Source organism: Triturus cristatus, chromosome 12 (genome assembly GCF_964204655.1).
Source record: "Triturus cristatus chromosome 12, aTriCri1.1, whole genome shotgun sequence".
Classification (NCBI taxonomy): domain Eukaryota; kingdom Metazoa; phylum Chordata; class Amphibia; order Caudata; family Salamandridae; genus Triturus; species Triturus cristatus.
In genome coordinates this window covers 63,990,327-64,011,459 of record NC_140595.1, presented here as the reverse complement: position 1 = coordinate 64,011,459, position 21,133 = coordinate 63,990,327, and the positions used below count along the sequence as shown (strand labels likewise).

The following is a 21,133-nucleotide window of genomic DNA, read 5'->3' as shown; positions in this document are numbered from 1 at the left end:
TGTAGGATCAAGCACTGATCATACAGCTTCATGACCACATTCCATGCCTCAAGTGGTCAGCATCCCTCTTTTTCCAGTTAGGTACCACTGTGTTTCTCATTCCTGGCCTAAAGATCTCTTTGCTATATCTCCTTGACTCAGAGGATCCTCTTTCTAAGCACAATTACCTGTAGCACTACAACAGCCCCCTACATGTTTGGTTTTCAGTCATATAGGTGTGGATTTTACATTCTTAAGTAAATTATGGCAAGTTTATATGCATCAATCATGTGCCATTTACCCAAAAAAATGTGGCTAGATGACCAATTTAGCAGATTTTCCCTTTTAGTAAAGTTACACTTATCCTTTCCCACTTTCAGCAACAACAAAAAACATCTACATCTCAACAGCTCTCCTGTCTTTATTAAGTCAAACACTTTGTTATTCATCTAAACCCAGTCCCTTTGTTTCCAAGGTTCCTGCGTGCAGTTATTGCTGGCCACATCACCACTATGTCCCCACCAGGGCAAATAATGTCATTATTTTAACACAGCGGGAAATCTGTAGAGTGAAACACTCTTCCATGGGCCAAAAGGGCTATTTTAGAAAGTTTAGTTCTTTCTACGACCAGCATCCTAAGTTACATTTTCTTCATTCTTGAGGCCGCTGCTAGGTGTTTATACGAACTTTGGCGGTATCTATTCCTAGTATTTTAGCTGTGTAATAGAAATGTTTTAAACTTTCTACCTGCTCATGAGAGATTTCAATTTTAAAATTGTTTGTTTCGCACACTTTCCACATTTTGATATATGCCATATTTGCACATTTGTTTTTAAACTATTGAAACTGTTGTACTCACGCAAATTGTTGCTCCGCCCTGCCTAGTTGCCCCTGACCCCGTTCCGTCACGGCTGGTGCCGATTGAGCAGAGGGTCATCGGGGCTGGTACTCACTTCCGGTTGACATCGGAACCTGTAGGTTAGCGCTTCAGCCTGCACCCCTTCCTCCTATTTAGTTCCAGCTAGGGCGCGGACGCGCGCAGCGGCGCGCCAGCGGCGCGCCGAAGGCGCGCCAAAGGCAAGCCCGTCTGCGCCCGTCCGCGCCTGACTGCAGCCAGGAGCCAGGTACTATGGTAGTATTGGATGATAAACTGTATTAGCGCCCCACTAATTCTTTGTCATATTGCCCCATTTCCATTATCTTAAGTGCACTGTTAGAAATATGGGTTTCATCCAATATACGAGCCAAGAGATTAAAAATGTACATCCCTATGCAGGCTGCTTTACTGGTACATGGGAAACCGACCCATCTAAGGTCCAGGACATATGGCGTTTTTCTGCACCTTTTCGTTGCAGGACCCCAAAACGTCCTCATTATTGCGACAAACAAAACCCGCCCCTTAAGGCGATCTACCTAAATGCTCGCTCTATTCCCAAACACTCAACTGAGGTATGGGATATATTGAATTAAAAAAACCCTGGCATATGTTTCATTACCGAAACCTGGCTTCACGCATATGCTGGCCCAGATATATATGTCACCTTTCCCTCACAATATAAAATCATTCGAGTTGACAGGAAAGGAAAAAGAGGGGGTGGTATACTAATAGCTCACAAAGACACCTTAGCAATCACAATTTTAGATAATATAATGAATGAACAGATGGAAATATGCGCCGTTAAGATTAGTGGTCTCTTAAATGGTACTTGGAGAGCGGCTTTGGTCTATCGACCTCCTGGTGTTAAAGGTAATTTTTCCAACCAAATACTAGAGTTCATAGCACCACACGTATTAGCCTCGGATAACTTTCTCCTGATTGGCGATTTTAATCACCATGCAGAGGTATTATTAAACCCTGATACGGACAAACTAATTACTAATATGAGTTCGCTGGGCCTTGCACAGCTGGTTGATGGTTCTACTCACCAAGCGGGGCACACGCTAGACCTTCTGTTCACTAACATACCTGACATTGTTATGGAACCTCCAGAAGCACTGATATGGACGGACCACTACCTACTGAAATTTATTATCCCCACCGTCTCAATAGGGAAAAATAATCTGGAAAATGAAACTGTCCTACGCAGATCTTGGAGTAAGATTACTCCCCATCTTTTTCAAGAACACTTTGGCGCAAACCATAAAGTTGCAGAAATCGGCACTAATCTAAGGGCATTAAACTTGAATGAAGATATTCTGGCCACTCTAGATAAAATTGCCCCTTTCAAAAAGGCTATCCCTAAGGCTAAAACCGCCCCTTGGTTTACTGATCAATTAAAAATTACTAAAAACCTATGTAGAAGGGCTGAAAGATTATGGCGGAAAAACAGAAGCCTTGCAAATGAAGAAAGGTATAAAAAACTGCACCATCGGTATATGAACGAAATAAAACAGGAAAAAAAATCCTATTTGTTGAACCGAATAACTAGGGCAGAGAACTCTTCTAGAGAACTTTTTCACATTTTAAAAGATTTCACAACCTCCACAAACCTACCGACCATACCTGTGTCTCAAGATTGGGCGGATTCGCTGTCAAACTTTTTCGAAGAAAAAGTCATGACTATTCAAAAGTCCTTTCCCCCCATACCTAACGATAGTCACCTAACTGAACGACCCTGCTTCTTATCAAATCCATCGGGCCTTCTAGTCAAATTTGTTGAATGCGATCAAAAAACTGTTATTTCTGCTATGCAGAAAATAAAGTCCGGCTCCCCGGCTGACGTTATCCCTGCTAAATATTTCTCCTTAATAGCACCTACTGTCCTTGACAGTCTGATTGCACTTTTTAATCAATCTTTGGCTGACGCGGTGTTCCCTTCTGTTTGGAAGGTAGCTAGTGTCAGACCAATCTTAAAGAAACCAACAGCGGACCCCAAGGTACTTTTGAATTATCGTCCCATTTCACTGCTCCCATATTTTGGTAAAATACTGGAATCCATTATAAATCAGCAGTTGGTGAGCCATCTGGAAATGTATGAACTTCTGGACCCCTCTCAATCCGGTTTTCGGGCAGCACATAGTACAGAAACGGCATTGGTCGAGGTCACCGACAACATCAGACTGACACTTGACAAACACCAATCTGCTGTGCTTGTCCTGCTCGATCTTTCCGCGGCTTTCGACACCATCTCCCATAAGATTCTTGAGCAAAGATTGTGGGAGGTTGGTGTCAGGGGAAATGCTTTGAGGTGGTTCATCAGTTACCTATCCGAGCGCACCACTGCTGTCCAGTTGGGAAACTTTGTTTCCTGTGCGAAGCCTATGAAAATGGGAGTTCCTCAGGGTTCAATTTTAAGCCCGACTCTTTTTAACCTTTATATGACCCCTTTGGCTGAAGTAATTAGATCACATGGGTTTGATGTCATATCCTATGTGGATGACACACAGATTTTGGTCACTCACGGCTCCGACCCAAGTGATACAAAAAAGCATTTTAAGGACTGTCTCATTTGTGTTGACAATTGGATGAGATCAAACCATCTTCAGCTAAATGGGGCCAAATCAGAGATCGTGCTTTTTGGAAAAGCCAGTAACTATTGGTCACAGGACTGGTGGCCTTCTGAGCTCGGAATCTGTCCTGTTCCAAAGAAAACAGTCCGAAATCTAGGCTTTCAGATAGATGACTGCCTATCTATGCGCAACCATATTAAGCATGTTATAGGGACCTGCTTCGGCGTCATGCGCAGTCTCAGAAAGGTTTTTAGATGGCTCCCCATGGAGGCGCGTAAACCCCTGACTCAAGGACTGATCACGAATAGAATAGATTATGGCAATGCCCTATTGTTATCCATAAATGAAGACCTCACGGACAAACTCCAGGTTCTACAGAATACTGCTGCGAGACTGGTCCTAGCCCATCCATACAGATCACCTTCGGCGGCCTGTTTGAATACCCTCCATTGGCTCCCGATTAAAAAACGAATCCACTTCAAAGTATTGTGTCTTACACATAAGTCTATTTACGGAATTGGCCCAAAATACTGGCGAAAAAAGTTGCAATGGTATCAGCCGACTAGAAGGCTGCGTTCTAGTGATGCGGCATTACTAACTCCGCTAAGAATAAATACCGCTAGACAAGGAGGCCGTTCATTTTCCTTCCTTGCACCGACTCTTTGGAATAAACTACCTTTCCATCTACGTACCATAAAAGAACATGGTAGTTTTCGTAAACAGCTGAAAACATGGCTATATGTTATTTAGCCTGGTCTTTGCCCTCCTGAGCAGTCTGCAGCGCCATGAGACTCTTCTGAGTGATATGTTGCGCTATATAAATTTTCTTTGATTTGATTTGATTCTACGCCAGTAGTACCAACTATTTGATTGTGACTTGTGAGATTTTCATGGGTGATTGAATTGATGATCGAGTCAAGGGATTGTTTGAAATGGGATTTCTGGTTGGCTAGGGCATGTGCCTAAGCCAGGCAGAAACCACCACTCTAGTCAGGGCAAGGGAGTTACACGCTGAAGAGAACCCCTTCTCACCCCCTTGGTAGCTTGGTGCGAGGAGTCCGGCTTATCCCAGAGGCAATGTGTAAAGCGTTTGCGCAACACACACACACAACAGCAACACACTAGGCACACCACAAAAGAAACTCCACACAAGGTTATATAATAAATAGCCTTTGTATTATCCAAAACACATTAGAATCATAATCACACATATACACTGTGCCAACTGGCACTGGGCAATATTCACAGGGAATTATATACAGGACCGGGCCAATCAGGCCGCTGTCAGAACCTTTAGAAAGCACTAGTAACACAGATAAAACACAACCAGTAACTTCTGATCAAATACTGTACTTAGCATTATCACCTGCAACATAAACGCATTATTGCTGCATCACATTAGGCATAAAACACATTACGCATAAATCACAATGAGGAGAGCACCTCAATGACCCTCCCTAGGTGCATACATCACCTTCTTTTAGGGCCTTGCGCCCCCCTAGTACTCACAGGTACCAAACCTGACCCCAGGCCAACTGGCCTTTCACTGGGGCTCAAATGCCCTCTGTCTAGAATGTTAGGGAGTAATTGTTGGGCCTCTCAAGTAGCCCTCTGGCTGCCAAAGCAGCGAATCTCTGTGCGCAATCCGCTGGGGGCGTGGGAGTGGATCTCACTCCTTTCTTAGCAAGAAACAAACATGCCCCCGTCGTTGTAGCTGCCCGCGCTCTTGCAGTGCAGCCGTGCTCTTCTCAACCCGCACCAAGAGTGCCTCCTTAGCCCCCTCGCAACAGGGCTCTGCGCTGGGCCTCAACTTGGCCCAAAAAGAACTCAGCATTGGCACCAACTGTACTTCCCAGTCCAGCATCACTCACCGGGCTGCTTGTGGACTCCTCTGGCCTCCTCTGGGCCAGGGGGAAAGCACCGGCAATGTGCCTCGGCCGGCCCCTCACCTGGGGCCTCCTTCCTTTGCACCGATTCCGGGTGGCCACCGGGGGACTTTGGTCAGACGCTTGTGACCACACACGGGGGTCACAGCTCACCTTGTGGTGCCCCCCACTCACGGAGTGAAGTCTCCATCGCCGTTGTACATTCGCCAGCGCGGGGTAGACTCCCGCCTGGCTCCCCTTCTCTGTTGCGGCAGTGCGGCCCACCGGAAGTCCCGCCTCACATCAGGCGCAGGTTTGTCTGTCTTCCAGTGGCGCCTGGCAGCAATTGCCTTCCGTGTCAGCTTGTCTACCTCCAGACAGCCCGCCTGACTTCCTGCGTGGGCACGGGGATCGCGGAGAGAGTTCACCGCCGGTTTTGTTGATCTCTGCGGCTCCTTCACCAAACAAATGCGGGGTGGGCTCCCGCTTGTAAATAAGCATAAATGCGGGGTAGGCTCCCTTTCAAAGGGACCTCAATGAGGGGTAGGCTCCCGCTTTCCTCAGCATACCACGATGCGGGGTGGGCTCCCGCTTTGCCACCAGCAATGCGGGGGAATCCCCACGCCGGGATTCCCCCCGAAGATGACGCAGCCTGGCGCTGCAGGGCACCCGCTATCTCCCTGTCCTGGGAGAAAGGTCACAGCGCTCACGAGGCACTAAACCCCAAGAGTTTCAGGGCACAGGCTAGGCACAGACAGGCCAGCTCACAGGGCCCTCCAGCAGGGAGGTAGTCCCTCATGGCGGTTTCTCCTGGGGTCCAGCAGCAGCAAGATCCAGGTCACAAGGAAGCACACTTCATGGGGTCACAGCCCCAGTATATATACATCATTTTCCTTTGTTCTGCCCTTGACACAGGGCTGGGGGAACCAGTCTCAACTGGTTCTGGGGGGTGTTAGAGCACTCCGTATACAGTGCTCACAGCCTACTTGTTCAGATGGGGGCTCGGTCCTCAGACACACCACAGTGGGGCGGAGCCTGCATTCACCTAGGCAGGCACAGACCTATTCAGGGTCAGGGGACTACTCCTCCCACTACTCCAAATGCAGATCCTCTATTCAGCCTAGCGCTGACTCACCCTGCCCTCCCCGCAGCCACACACACCTCCCCAGCCCCTGTCACTCCAGAGCCAGACATGCAATCCACGGCAGGCAGGCAGGCAGGCAGACACATAGCACACAGAAATGCCAACTTCTAAAAGTTGCATTTCTAAAATAGTGATAATAAATCTGTGCACACCATTGCGCAGCATTTATTATTACTATTCCAACCATACTAAACGTGACCACGCTGCTCCTCTCATATCTGGAATTACCACTGAAACACTTATCAGGGAATCCCCAAAGCATTCATATGAAAGGGCAGCCTCACAGCAGTGAGAAACCAAAATGGCTGTTTGTCACTACCAGGACATGTCAGACACTTAAGGTACATGTCCTGCCTTTTTACCTACAATGCACCCTGCCCATAGGGCTAGCTAGGGCCTACCTTAGGGGTGACTGACATGCAGTAAAAGGGGTGTCACAGACATGGCACACACTTTAGGTGTCATGTCACAGTGGCAGTAACACTGCGTGCACAGGCCCTGCAATGGCAGAGGCCTGAGACAGGTTTGAAAGGCTACTTTGGTGGGTGGCGCAATCAGCGCTGCAAGCCCACCAGTAGCATTTAATTTACCAGCCCTGTGTATATGAGATACCACTTTACAAGGGACTGACAGGTAAATTAAATATGCCAAACAGGTGTAGACCAATCTTACCATGTTTACCACAGAGAGCACATGCACTTTACACTGGGCAGCAGTGCCAAAGTGCCCAGAGTCCTAGAACCACCAACACCATGTCAAATAAAAGGCTAGAAGAAAGGCGAAAAGTTCGGGGATGACCCTCCAAAAGGGCCAAGTCCAACAGTGATTAGATGTGAGCCCAGATGACGGAGGGACAGACAGAGACAGGTTCTCTTATAAATTAATATATGTATGTGTGTAAGGAAGGGATATTGACTTGTAGGGGGAATTACCTCTCTTGGATTTATGTACAGGTCAGTGGATGAATAGATGTATACTGGCCAGAAGGTGCAAGGATTTGTTGGTGTCTTGTCAAGTGGGTGACGTCACAGGAGGCGCTATTGAGAGGATTGACAGACTATACAATATCTGTATTGATGCACTTATAAAAAGGTCAGAATATGGACCTTTGACCGCAATTCAGGATTAACTAGAGTATTGTGATAGGTCGGTGGATGAAAACATTGATAGATAGGTAAGTTGATTGATAAGTGTATGGTTACTGTTGAAAGATTATAGTCTGGAACAATTTACAGACCTCTTAAATGAACCTTTTTCCCTATTTCAAGATTTGCTAGGGTACGTTTGGAGGGGGCAGTAATCACACAGAAAATCGAACAAGTGACTCCTAAGAGGGACCAATTTTAGAAGAAGACATTTGGGATATTTTGTCTTTGACCAAAGTCAAATGAAAACATTATCAAATTGGAGAGAAGTGTGTGCCAGGTCCATAGACTGCAGTATCTAAATGGTCTACCAGCAGGGGACCTAAAGAATGGAACAAGTTTTGCCAGCCCTCGATTGACTGATCAAATCTACGAGAGGTCAAAGGACGAGATCAGAAAATGTTGGGGCTCAATTGATTAAAAAAAGGATTGAGCTGAAAACTAGGCATCCCATGCTCAAAGCGTGGAAGCCAGTGACCGAAGCGATTAAAATCAATACTGGAAATTATGGACGAATGTAGTTAGGGGGAACCGGAACAAAGTGATGGTAGAGGATGTTCTAATAAATACAGATGTATAGCTCATGTTATGCCCCACTATACATAGTGAAACTGATTACTTTAAGTGAAAATGATTGTAGGTGGATTTTGGTGCATATGAACTATTTGACTCAACTTATGAAGAAATTAGCAGTGCACTAGACGTCTAGAAATCTGGGAGAGCAGGATGCCATGATCACGATCTACCAGAGTTGTGTAAATATGAGTGAAGGATCTGTGGATCAAGACTAAAATAGTGTCGGTCTCAAAAAGGGAAACAGAGGCAGCCGAGAGGTTACCTACGTACCTTATATTAGATGCACACATCAACCGCTTTCCGTGGCTCATTCATGTGAGGTGGGTGGATTGGGGTGAGGGACATAGGCACATCTCATGTTCTTAGTTCTGGGCCTGTAAAAGCACAGTTGATCATGCCCTAAATTTGTTATTCTAAGAAAATGTACACCAACACAAAGGACTTCTTGGAGCCAAGGACTGTGTTTGATGTGGTCTGTTGAGAATTGAGGTGGCCTGTACTTAGGAATATGAGATTGGAAAGTGGCCTTCTGAATTACATTACACCAGTTTACTTTAACTATCCTGTAATGTTAGTATTGGAAGCCAGGAAGGAATGAAGAAATACAGAGGAAGAAGGATATATCCTTGCCGTTGTTCTCTTTATTTCTACGTTTTTTAATAACGTATGTAAAGAACTAACCGATACAGTCAGGTGTTGCAAAGATGTCTGATCTTATGGTTCCAATCCTCCTGTTCCTGGATGTCACAGAGATGACGGAAAAAGGACTATATGGTCATCATATAACCCTAATGACATTCAATGATTTCTTTAAATAATAGGACCTGATAGGGAATTATGCTAATTCTATGAAAATGGTTGTGGGAACTACCATCATGGGAGATACCATGAGATGTATGTTTTACTGAGCTGGACTATGGAGCTGGACAACAATCATGACTGTTAGGGGATAAGGTTTTCGGAGAGGCCAACCGAGCCAATAATCTGAAAAAACTAGAGTCATCACTAGCACAGTCTAGTGGGACTATTCTGAATTCTGCATTGTACTAATTCACTTTACACAGTATTATCAATCAATCAATCAGTCGATTTGTAGAGTGCGGCTAATCCCCCAGTAGGGTATCCAGGTGCTGCAGGCCGTGCTGGTTCATGATGGTGTCCAATATGTTTTCGATATATCTTGGTGCAAAGGCCGATGACCTACTGTCCCCGTGGTAGGCTTCTCACTGTGGTACGGGGAACAGAAGGGGGTGGAAGGTGGGAATGGTTGCATCTCCATTTGAGGGAGTTACATTTTGCTTTTTTTCTGTAATAAATTCCACCAATTCCATTGACTTACTTGTTTGCTTTTTTCTGGGTCTGAGAGCAATCGTACGACTGCCCTTATACCCAGACAGTTCTTTCAGTATATGAATTTTTATGATCTTTTAATACATCTTAAGAGATTGTAGCATCATAGTTCTTGAAAGGCCTAAAGATAACATCAATTGAGAAAATAACTATGTTGGCGCTTGCAATGAAATGCTGATGACATTCAGAATGAAATAGACGTGAATTGAATTGATTTGGTTCCTGTTGCTAAGGAGGCGCTCAGGCTGTTCCTTTCTTCGCAGCTCAATGTTCATGACGCGCGGCCATTGATCACGTATGGCTGAAATTATACCCCCTACGGCTGTCGCTGCATTTACCACTGAGCCGCGTCTCTAGCAAAGCAGGAGTGACACCGTCCACCTTTCCCAGAGCCGGGAGTGGGCATGTTAGCATCTGACAGCAGTTGGCCAAGCTGCCATATTTGCCAGTTCAGAGTTGGATCAGAGCCTATGTGCCTGCCACTGGCCAGGAAATGGAGCAGTGCCTAGCTAACCCATCTACCCACTAAGCGGTTAAAGCAAACCACTTGTGACATGACTACCCCTGTCAGAAATATTTGCCGGCCCTGGAGCATTATAAAAAAACACAGTCCACAGCCAGAGCTTAATTTGAGCCAGTGGTTTCCGGTGCTCGGTACCGGCAGTTAATTGTCGATACCGGCACTTATGAAAGCTGCCACATGGTGGCGCTGTTTGTATAAATTAGAGATGAGCTTAATGGTTATTGTTTTTTAATTCAGTATGCGTTAACAACAACTAACACCTGTCGCCCAAGCAATTTTTATAGCTTTCTGGGCCTGGAATAGGCTAAACTGTCACACGTGTAGCAGTGTGCTGGTTAGTAGTTGTGTATGTTTTGTCTTTGGCAACGCTGGCAGTGGCAACGAGTGGTGCAGCACTGCCCACAGCTCCTTTCTGATAGGACTTACATGACAGCGGTTCACAATGGTCAGGTCCTGAAATCAAAGTGTTAAGAGGAGCCATTATCTAAAGACTGCTAATCTGGGCCAGTGGCAAGTCCCATGCCCGTTCACAGCCTCATCCTTTCGATGCCATTTTCCTCTCTCTCTTGACCTTTGATGACAGTGTGGCTGCTATGGACGAATTTTTACCTTGACTGCTGGCAACGGAGATCATGACATGCGATGGGAAAGTAAGTGGTCTGGCATAGGTGGCACGAGCAGGGTTGGATTATAATTAAAAATCGGCCCGGGCACACTAAAAAAAGTGGCCCACATTTGCATATTGCCTTTCCGCAAAGCACTGTTTCGGCCACTTTTTTTTTTAAATGAAGGGTGTGAGGGGTCTGTGACAGAGGCATGTTTTCTTAACTTTATTTAGATAAAAAATGCACAGATTAGTTTAAACTGGTGAAACACACATGAAAAACAAGTGAGGCCACTTATGCTCAGGCCCCCTGCCCCCGCTCAATATGCACACATTAATGGGCCGGCCCAGAGAGAGAAAGGGGGTGGTACCTCTGCCTGTTGATAAAAGGGAGTTAATGGACGCCAGTTTCCCTCCAGAAAGGCCACTCAGGCACACACTGGGCCTCTGGCGGCATCTGAACAGCAAAGACTGCCCCGAGGCTACCCAGTGGCGTAACGAAAGTTCAAAGGGCCCCCCTGCAATATACACGGAGGGCCCCCCGCTCCGGATTTATTCTTAAGCGCTCAGGCATAAGTACTGTGCCGAGGGGGGCCCCTGCAGCTCGGGGCCCCCCCGCACCGCGGGGGATGCAGGGGCCTGTGTTACGCCCCTGAGGCTACCCAAATAAGCAGTCCACAGCTGGAACACAGATACCGGACCCTCGGCCATTGCCCGAGTGCCCGCCTTACCAATCCGACCCTGGGCACGAGAGCCATTTTCAGAATGCACAGACTAATTAATTTGCCCAAACAGACCGCTTATGGACCTTCGAATTTTCTTGGCATTGCTGCAGGAATTCAGAGTGCCTTAAATCACACCCCTAGGAGGTGCTTCACCTGAGGCTGGTTAGTTGAGACGAAAGGATTTGTGGAAAACCTAAAGTGAGGGGGAGTGTTCCTACTGGAGAAAATCCCCGTGGAAGGCGGGTCTTCCAAACCTGTTTGGAAGGTATGTAGGGGTGAGAAATGTGGGTTGTACCAAATGTCATTTGCTTTTGATTCCTTGATGTTGCTGTGACTGGTGTTGTGTGGTTTTGAGCGGGTGAAGGTACAAAGGAAGAATGTGTTTGAGGTTATCGCCTTTGAAGGTGTGCAGTTAAATTTTTTTGTCTACCCTCTGTATGTTCGGCTTGCTTGCCCCTCACCCCCCGCTCCGCACCTATTTTCCTATATTGCCCTTAACTTTTTTTTTTTTCCGGATAGTTTCGTATTTATTGCCAACATGCGACCCCCAAGGGGATCACAGGACACGCATGACCCTTTAACAAAATTTAAGTAAAATACCTTTAAGTAACCTACAAAAAATTATTTGTACTGTCTTTTTTTTAAAACAAGCGCACAAAATATAAAATGAAATAATAAAATTATAACATATTCTTTTGACTTATTTTGGAATTTTCTGACCATTTTTTACTTGGTGGCATTCGAATAGCCATTTCTTTTGTAGCATTTTTGAGGGGGTGCTATCCCAGAAGGTTGGATCTCAAAATTACTGCTCACATCTACTTGTTAAAGGTTTGCACTTACTATTCATTTAAATTGCCTTAATTTCTATGATTTAGAACATCCCCGGCGGAACTCCTAGGAAATCTATACCATAGGATTCTCCGGGGGAGGGATGTATGATGTTACAACGCATGCTTTTACAACACATGCTGTTACAACGAATTTTTTACAACGCAAATGCTGTGACAACGCAAGTCTTTACAACGCAAGTCTTTACATCGACTTGCAGTAGATGGCGTGCTAACATTAAAAAAGGGTAATTTACTATTCTAACTCCAGTCCACGTTGCAGTAGGGAAGGTGTTTGGATAGTAAACTACACTATTTTTAATGTTAGCGCGCCATCTAGTGCAAGTCGATGTAAAGACTTGCGTTGTAATGGCATGCGTTGTCACAGCATTTGCGTTGTAACAGTTTCGTTGTAATGGCAGTGCGTTGTAAAAGTTGCATTGTAATGGTTGTTCACCCCGGGGGAGTCCTACCCCTCTCAACGTACGCCTTTGGCTTAACTGTAGGACTAAAAACAGGTTGAAAATGTGTATTTTTCTTTTTCATTTTTTATTCCTATGAAAATATTTTTTCCATGGTGAAAAGCCTTTCTCTACGCCCCTTGAATGTGTGAGTATTGCATCCTGGTGAATTTTCAACTATTTTTTTCCAGTGCACAAACCGATAGGAATCTTTATACATTACTTTAAAAGTTACAACTTTAAGGGCTCTCGCCGTATTCCAAATGGACACCCTCCCCTCCTTTCTCCACTCCTAAATCCATATTTTTACAGACATTTTCTTTATAACAGCAAAACCTTAAAAAACGAATCATAGTGCGTTTTAATGCACTATGCGTTCAACTGCCAACTCTTACCCTGAACTATGACAGTGTTTCTGTTTAGCTATTGTGCACTTCTGAAATATAAACTTTGTGTTGCACCCTTTCACTCATCAAAATTGTTATCCATAATTTTATCCTAAAATAGAACATACTTAATGGAATTTTTCGCCGCTACAGCTGCAGTGGACGGAAGAATTAATGTATGTCCCTCATTAGCCCTCAGACTGTTCAGGGTTCCTTCAAATAGGGCTCGATCGACCGTATCACCCAATAACACGCTCCAATGAGACGGAATGTCCAAAGGCCTGGCGCGTGTTCACGAGCGCGCGCCCATCAACATTCATATTCCTCTATTGTGGGTAATTCCATTCATAGAACCTATTTAACTGGCCTGGTGGTGGGTTCTGTAAACTCCTCCCCTTTGAGGTCACAAAGACCACCCCCTCGCTTCTGCCGCCCACCCGAAAGAAATATCCACTCTAATATGCTCCCCATCTGCATGTACATATAATTAATCCAGTTCCATTATGTGAGATAAAACAATAAATACCGATTTTTCAATGTTTGGGATATGATTTTCCGTTTCATGCAAATCGTATATAAAGAAACCTTGGAGTACATGGACAAGTGGACTCGAACTGAATTTCAATGTGTGTGTGTGTATGTTAAACATTTCTGTCCTGTCATCTTCCCCATTAAGTTGTTGTACGTACAAATGCATAGGATGTGAAAGAATTTAAATTGATCAATTCTCACTTTTTTTTCTCCAATTACATGGCTTTGTCAGAACAAACTGATTTTTAAATTCCAAAATATTTGTTGATGTGCATGAATAATACTGACAACTTACATTTGAAGGAGAAATGATTTTTGTCCTATTTTGAGTTTTTGGGGGGAAATAAGTCAGTGAATTCCTCATCTTACCTGCACGCGTGTCGTCATCCTGTGTGTTCTAAGTCTCTAAGACTTCATTAAAAATCAATTAAAGTTTTACCGTGACCGGGCTGCAATGTCCAAACTTAGGACTGGAGTCATTAGATCTGGAACACTTACCGCTGAAGGGGTAAACTAAAGTCATAAAATGAAAATGGATCTAACACATCCGTAGATTTAACAGGAAGTGCCTCTCTGCAGTGGGGAAGGTACTGCAAGGGGAAACACTGCTCTAAATGAGTCATGATCAAACACCACGTGAACAGTCCACATTTACTTGTATGCATTCATGCAGCTGGAAAGAGGTTAGCATTCTAGTCTTCCTAGGGTGTGTAAGATTTGTTTGCTGACGTTCTATTTGATGTGATGTAAAAGAATCAAGGCGAACACAAGACTGGCGGATGAGTACGGCAGCAAGCAAACATGGAAACAAGTTTGTGTTGCTGGCCTGTCAGAGTCACTTCTGAGAAGTTTTAATTAATGCCAAATGGCAAGTCACATATATAGCTAATTGGACGCCAGAAGACAGGAGACATGTTTGTGGTATTGTGTGAATGTCGTTTGCGGCATACGGCAGAATAAGCACACATGGTGCATAAGGTAGGATCTGTTTCTAGTCAGACTTTTCAGAAGTGCATGATTATACATTACTTATTATACGACTGGAACATTATTCTGTTTACAATTTGGTATTCATGACTCAAATTCATGAATTTAAGATAAAATAAGATTATATCGTAGTAAAATGTGGGCAGGGGGCAAATTATTTATCTGTTAAAAAATGTAATCTTTCACTTGATTGGTCCTAGTCCAGAAAGTTCTTTTAACAGCTGTTGGTAGACATGTCAGGGCTGCACATTTCCATACTGATTCATAAATTGCCATTAAATTGAAAAGCAGCTGACAGCAATTATGATTTGCAGATATTTTGGTAAAATAGGTCTCATGGATATTTCTAAAATTGTGGGTGCACGAGAAACATCTGATTTTCCTTCTAATTTTCCAAAGAGTGCCTCAAATTTGTGGGGGAAAATCCTGGGTTTTCCCGTCTATGAAAATTCACTCAGAATGTGGGACTTTGGTGGATTATACAGAGTTTTCACATGGCAATTTAGGTAATAGGTACTAGTAGAATTTGCAAATACTGATTATCAATCTCTTGGGGAATTTAAAAACTGACCAAATCACTTTTTCAAGTCTAGCTTTAACATTAAAGGCTTAAAGGCTTTGAGTTCAAAGGTAAATATTGCTGTTTTGAGAGATAATTGACTTATTTTTTATTTTATTTTTCTAGGTAAGTGGAAGGATGTTTGTGTACCCATGAGACCATGTTCCTGACAATGAGATCATGCTGGCTTCCTATCTTAGGTCTTCCTTTGCTTCTCCTCAACACAAACTCCGCTTCAGCCTGCCCAGCCCGCTGCGAGTGCGCGCCGCACATCAAGTCTGTTGTGTGCCACCGCAAGCGTCTCACCGCCATCCCTGAGGGCATCCCCACAGAGACAAAGATCCTTGACCTCAGCAAGAATAAGATCCGCTGCCTGAGCCCCGGCGACCTTTCTCCATACCCTCTCCTGGAAGAGATTGACTTCAGCGAGAACGTCATTTCCACCGTCGAACCCGGGGCCTTTGGCAACCTATTCAACCTTCAGGCTTTGCACCTCCGCGGTAACCAGCTGAAACTCATCCCCACCGGGGTCTTCACCAAACTGACCAACTTGACTCTTTTAGACATCAGCGAGAACAAAATAGTGATTTTATTGGACCACATGTTTCAAGACCTCAAAAACCTTAGGAGTCTGGAGGTGGGTGACAATGACTTGGTGTATGTATCGCAGAAGGCGTTCTCCGGCTTGTTATCGCTGGAGCAGCTCACCATAGAAAAATGCAACCTGACCACACTGTCCGCTGAATCCCTGTCTTACCTGCATAATTTGGAGGTGCTTAGACTCCGTTACCTTAGCATTGGCGCGCTGGAAGAGCAGAACTTTAAAAGGTTGTACAACCTAAAAGAGCTAGAAATTGACAACTGGCCTTTTTTGGAAGATGTTCCACCAATGTGTTTCCAGGGTCTGAATCTAACATCCCTCTCCATCACCTACACGAACATCACATCTGTCCCCACCGCAGCTTTAAGAAACTTGATCTACTTGACACACCTGAACCTGTCCTACAACCCCATCACCAAGCTTCAGAGGGCCGCCTTCAGGGACCTCATTAGACTTCGCGAACTCCACATAGTAGGCGCAACGTTAGCTCTGGTGGAGCATCAGGCGTTCTTTGGCCTCAGACTAATTCGCCTCCTTAATGTCTCGAACAATTTTCTGTCCACCTTGGAAGAGGCCGCCTTCCAATCTGTCAACACTCTAGAAACACTCCGCATCGACCAGAACCCCCTGGCATGCGACTGTCGCCTTCTCTGGATCCTGCAGCGCCGTAAGACCCTCAACTTTGATGGCCAACAGCCTATGTGTGCCTCGCCCACCGAAGTCCAGGGCAATGCGCTGAGGGACTTCCCAGACTCTGTGTTGTTTGAGTACTTTACCTGCCAAAAGCCTAAAATAAGGGACCGAAAGCTTCAACACCATACTGTCCATGAAGGTCAGCCTGTGTCATTCCTCTGCCGGGCAGACGGGGAGCCTCCCCCCATTGTTTCATGGGTGTCTCCCCAAAGGAGAATGATCACCACCAAAAGTGTTGGGCGGGCAACTGTCCTCTCCAGTGGTACCTTAGAAATTCGCTTCGCGCAAATGCAGGACAGCGGCACTTACATATGCATTGCCAGTAATGCAGGGGGCAATGACACTTATTTTGCCACCTTGACAGTGAAAGGTCACACAGGAGATGGGTCCATATATGCAAATCGGACTCTGTACCTCAGCGAATTCAACGACACATCCCACAATGACACACAAGTCTTTCTGAAGTTCACCCTCGACCTCAAGACCATTTTGGTGTCGACCGCCATGGGATGTATCACTTTCCTGGGGGTGGTCCTCTTCTGCTTCCTGCTCCTTTTTGTCTGGAGCCGTGGCAGAGGACAGCACAAGAACAATTTTTCAGTCGAGTACTCATTCCGGAAGGTGGATGGCCCCACGTCTGCTGCCGGGCAAGGTGGGGCAAGAAAATTCAACATGAAGATGATCTAACCGCGAAATAGGAGGAAATAAGCGGTATTTGCCATGGCTTCCCTTGTATCTTGAGCTTTGGTTCAAAGGGGAGCAGTGGAGGGAGATGGAATTGTAGAAGGTTAGACCTGCCGGTCCGGAGCAAGAAGACCGCTGCGATAGAATCCTACAATGGATTTATCGCCTGAGCTCACATGCAGCTGGTAAAGTTGTTTAGTGAAACAACGTGAAAGAGAGGCTGGGTCAACCTTTCTTGGGGTGCATCTGTGGTTTCAAAAATCTGTTGTGAGTTTCTTAAAAATGCTGTTTTGAGTGGATGCAGGAATGAGCCAAAAGACCAAACTCAATTTTTTTTGACAAGCACAACACCCGCTTTTTTATCACTCTATAATGTCGCCTACAGGCTGCTCTGGGTTTTGGGTGAAGTATTCCTTTTTTTAAAGAACCAAGTCTTTGTTACTTTCACATATCAGAGTAAAGAATGACTCTACACTGTGTTTATTGCTTTTTGTATCTTCACAAGTTCATTGGTTTCCACAGTGTCTCATGACATGCTTTCCTTACCACCCACTAAGTGTTAGGAGTGCTGAGTGTATTAATATGTTCCCTTCCTCTTGGAGCAAGGATGTGCAATAAGGATGCATGAGGGACAGACCTAGTCCAGATTTGGAGGATAGGATAATCATTGTATATGTGAATGTGCTCCAATTAGATTTGAAGAATGTAAATTCATCTTGATTGAGTATCCTGAAAGCATGGTCTGGACCAGTCTCTCTTGGACCTACAATGGACCTCATTGTCTGATAATATGTGACTGCCAAGTGGGAAACTGCCACTCAAAACTTATCCACTGCTCCCTGAAGAGTCTATTCAAAGAAACATTCTGCTTCAATGTGGACCTGGTTCCATTCTCACAATGCATTTAATTTTCATCACAAAGCATCCTGTGTGTGCTTTTTGAAGTTTAACAAAATACCTCACTGTTTGCATTTGTAAAAATCACGTTACTTCCAAATGAACAAGCATTAATCTACTCTGGCTGTCTTTGTTTAGTACGTCCAAAAGAGCCAGAATAAGAAAATTGAAATGGCTGGATGAGACGAGTATTGCTTAACTAATAAAATTACACCCACTTGTGACATTAGTCTATAATATTATAAAGTTGACATGTTTCGGCAATCCAGTGTATTGTTCCTACCTTCATCAGAGTTCTTTTTGTTGGCACTGAGGAGAGAAAGCCTCTGTAAAAGTGTAGGTGTACAAAATGCACATAAATGATGCTCTGTGGTGGGCCGTGGTTTTGTAGAGACAGTCAAGTCAAGAAAATACAATTATTATAAAATAAGTAACTCCGTTTTCGACATATCCATTTGCCTGTTTACATAAACATCAGTATAATTCGAGAATCATATCAGGTTGCCCTGCCCTGCTCTGTCTCACATCAACCATAAGGACTCCAGACAAAGAATGATCAGTACTTTGAATGAGATCAGGTGACATTTCAAAATAGAAGTAATAAAGTTGGACATCTTGCAAAGCAAGGCTTTTTAAACAAGAGTCTTTCAGTTACACAAGAAGTGAGAGACAAATGAAAAACATGAGGTTGAACCAAAAGTTCTTACTAAAGTATGCAATGAGTCTGTTTTGGCTTGATTATTCTTTTATTTCTTTTCTTTCGTCTCAAGAAGAGAACAAACATGCGCAGCTAACGCGTTTCTCCCAGGCATGGTCTTCTTCAGGGCAGTATTGTTCTAATAGTAGTAGTACTATAGTCGATAAACGACACCGTCCTACCGGAGTTCTACGTTATCCTTTCCTCGCTAAATAAATACAAATGGAAGCTAGAAAAAAGTCAGCAAAGATAGGTTGTCCTGGAAGTCATGATACCAACAGAGTAATCCTTATTTCTGGTATAGTTATTCAATAAAGCAAAATACCGTGTTCGGCAAAGCCATATAGCCCCGTCTATGTCCACCCACGAGTAGAAAAGGAAAGACCTTGTGTGTGTGTGTTCTACAGATTCTAAAAGAAGATGCTGAGATCCTACACACCTACGTATCCACGGTCAGCTGTGCATTTACTCATGGTTTGCCTCTAAGGTGTTGTGTTCAATCATTTTGTTGGGGCTGCTTTGGTCAAATTGAGACTGTTGAATGGACAGACCAGAGCCTCTGACACCGGGAATCCTGGGGCAGTGAATCATGTGTCTGCGTGACCGAGGATTAATGAGCAGAGCTGATATTTAAGAAGCATTTCCCCCTTTATGGTTTGACCATCCTTAAAAAATACATTCACCAATAAACTATGGTGTCTCTTTGTGTGAGTAATGTATCACAGAAGGAAACCTGGTCTTCCTCTAATTGATGAGTATTGATAGTCCCTTTTTGAGTGTATTCTTGTAACAGGAAGTGATGTTACTATATGCTCTTCAATGGTATTTGTCTTTGAATCCTGTAGATTCTCTAAGCAGTATATGTTGCATGATAGCCAGCCATATGGCAGCATTCTGGCCTAGAGTTTGCTGATTGGCCATTTGGCTGATTGTTACTTTGACACCAAAGAGTGGAGGGCATCCGATGGCTTACTTCTGATGGCACCTGCTCTGTTGGGCTATTGGAGGAATTTTTACAACAACGCTGTAAATGTCATCCTTTGGCATAAAACTTGTTTTCTACTCCACTCAGAATTGGGTGGGCAGACATGGTACCTCATCACCGATGCAGCGGAGTACCAGACCACCAAACTCAAAATCAGACCCAGTGGCTAATTTAAGGAAAATCAGCACTGGCCCTGCTCTTCATGCAAACAGTCCATCCCGGACCATGATAATCTCATCCATTCCTCCTGCAACCCACTGCATTCTAGTTGGAAAATTTGAGAATCACACTCCCAGATCTCACTGACCAAACTAGGCCCCTGATCAAAGTATCCACTTCGGTTGGACTCTGAAGCAAGAACTTAGTACGAGAAGTATCCTACTGTTGTCAGCCTGTTTCTAAGTGTTCCCATTTTTTTTTATGTTTAAGAGGGGGAAGAATGAAATCCCTGAGATCTGACGATTTAGTGAAGTGGGTATTTAGGAATTGGACCTCTTGTCACTTCTTCTTCCCTTTAAGCCCATTCTTCTGAGTTATTTCCTAATAACAAACTGTAAAGAGCAATTTTGCCACAGCTTCACATCCAAAAGCTCATCTAAAGTACTACATGAGTAGAAACAGGAAGATCTTACAGAGGAAAAAGTAACTTTTGATCTATTGACACCACTTCCTGCACCAAGAAATCCCTCAAAAATGTTTTTCTCCATGACACAGGGAAGAACAGGCAACAATGAGCAGATTCGCTTCAAGATACTCCTCACACGCGCGGATCCTGTCTCTTTATACTCAACACATACAAAAGCTGTCCCTGTACTTCCAGTTTTACTGTATAAATACATTTAGTGTCTCAATTTTAAAGATTTTTGTTAATTTGCTAATAGTTCACAAGTCTTCCTGTGGAACTGCGAATCGTTGTTACTACACAGTGGTTATAAAATAACCAAACAACAACACATAGTGGTTTTGTCTTCTGTTGTTTTGTCTGGTGTTCATTACTGGGCCAGGTTCTGCAGCTGGTGCATGTATTTGTGTTATTATTAACCCACAGTAGTTTCAAAATATATATTCCTTTTTTATATGCGGTTCTGTAGGCTTGGATTTACTAAGTCCATGCATCACGCAAGGCGATGCAGGGCAATGCAAAGGCTTATTTGGAATTTACAAAACCACGCAAGACCGATTTGTGTAGCCTCACATAACTATCTAAAGAAATGTAACTCAACGCTGACGCTAGCACTATGTTACCTTACATTTCTATGTAGGAGGTGTTTCATGGGGTCATGGGTAGAGCATGGGTGTTCCAATGCATCTACCAATGGATGTTTGTGCACTCCTAGATTTGCTAAAGCTAGTAACCCTGGGAATATGTCAAAATGTTACACCTTCCCCAATGAGACGTAACGAGGAGAACTGTCTTTATTTCATATTTTTATTTCTTCTTGCCGAATGTGCTGTATTTTG

The 21,133-nt window shown here is 44.2% G+C and overlaps 1 protein-coding gene across 3 annotated transcripts in view; it reads left to right on the top strand.

Moving 5' to 3' along the window:
• The window catches only part of LINGO3 (leucine rich repeat and Ig domain containing 3), a 148,401-nt gene extending 127,778 nt beyond the window's left edge, over nucleotides 1–20,623 (top strand). For all 3 annotated transcript variants that reach the window (XM_085637570.1, XM_085637572.1, XM_085637571.1), the window contains one exon: nucleotides 15,242–20,623. In XM_085637570.1, coding sequence (XP_085493696.1) covers nucleotides 15,276–17,096 — 1,821 coding nt within the window. In that variant the 5' untranslated portion in view covers nucleotides 15,242–15,275 and the 3' untranslated portion in view covers nucleotides 17,097–20,623. The remainder of the gene's footprint in view (nucleotides 1–15,241) is intronic.
• Nucleotides 20,624–21,133: the final 510 nt, after the last annotated feature.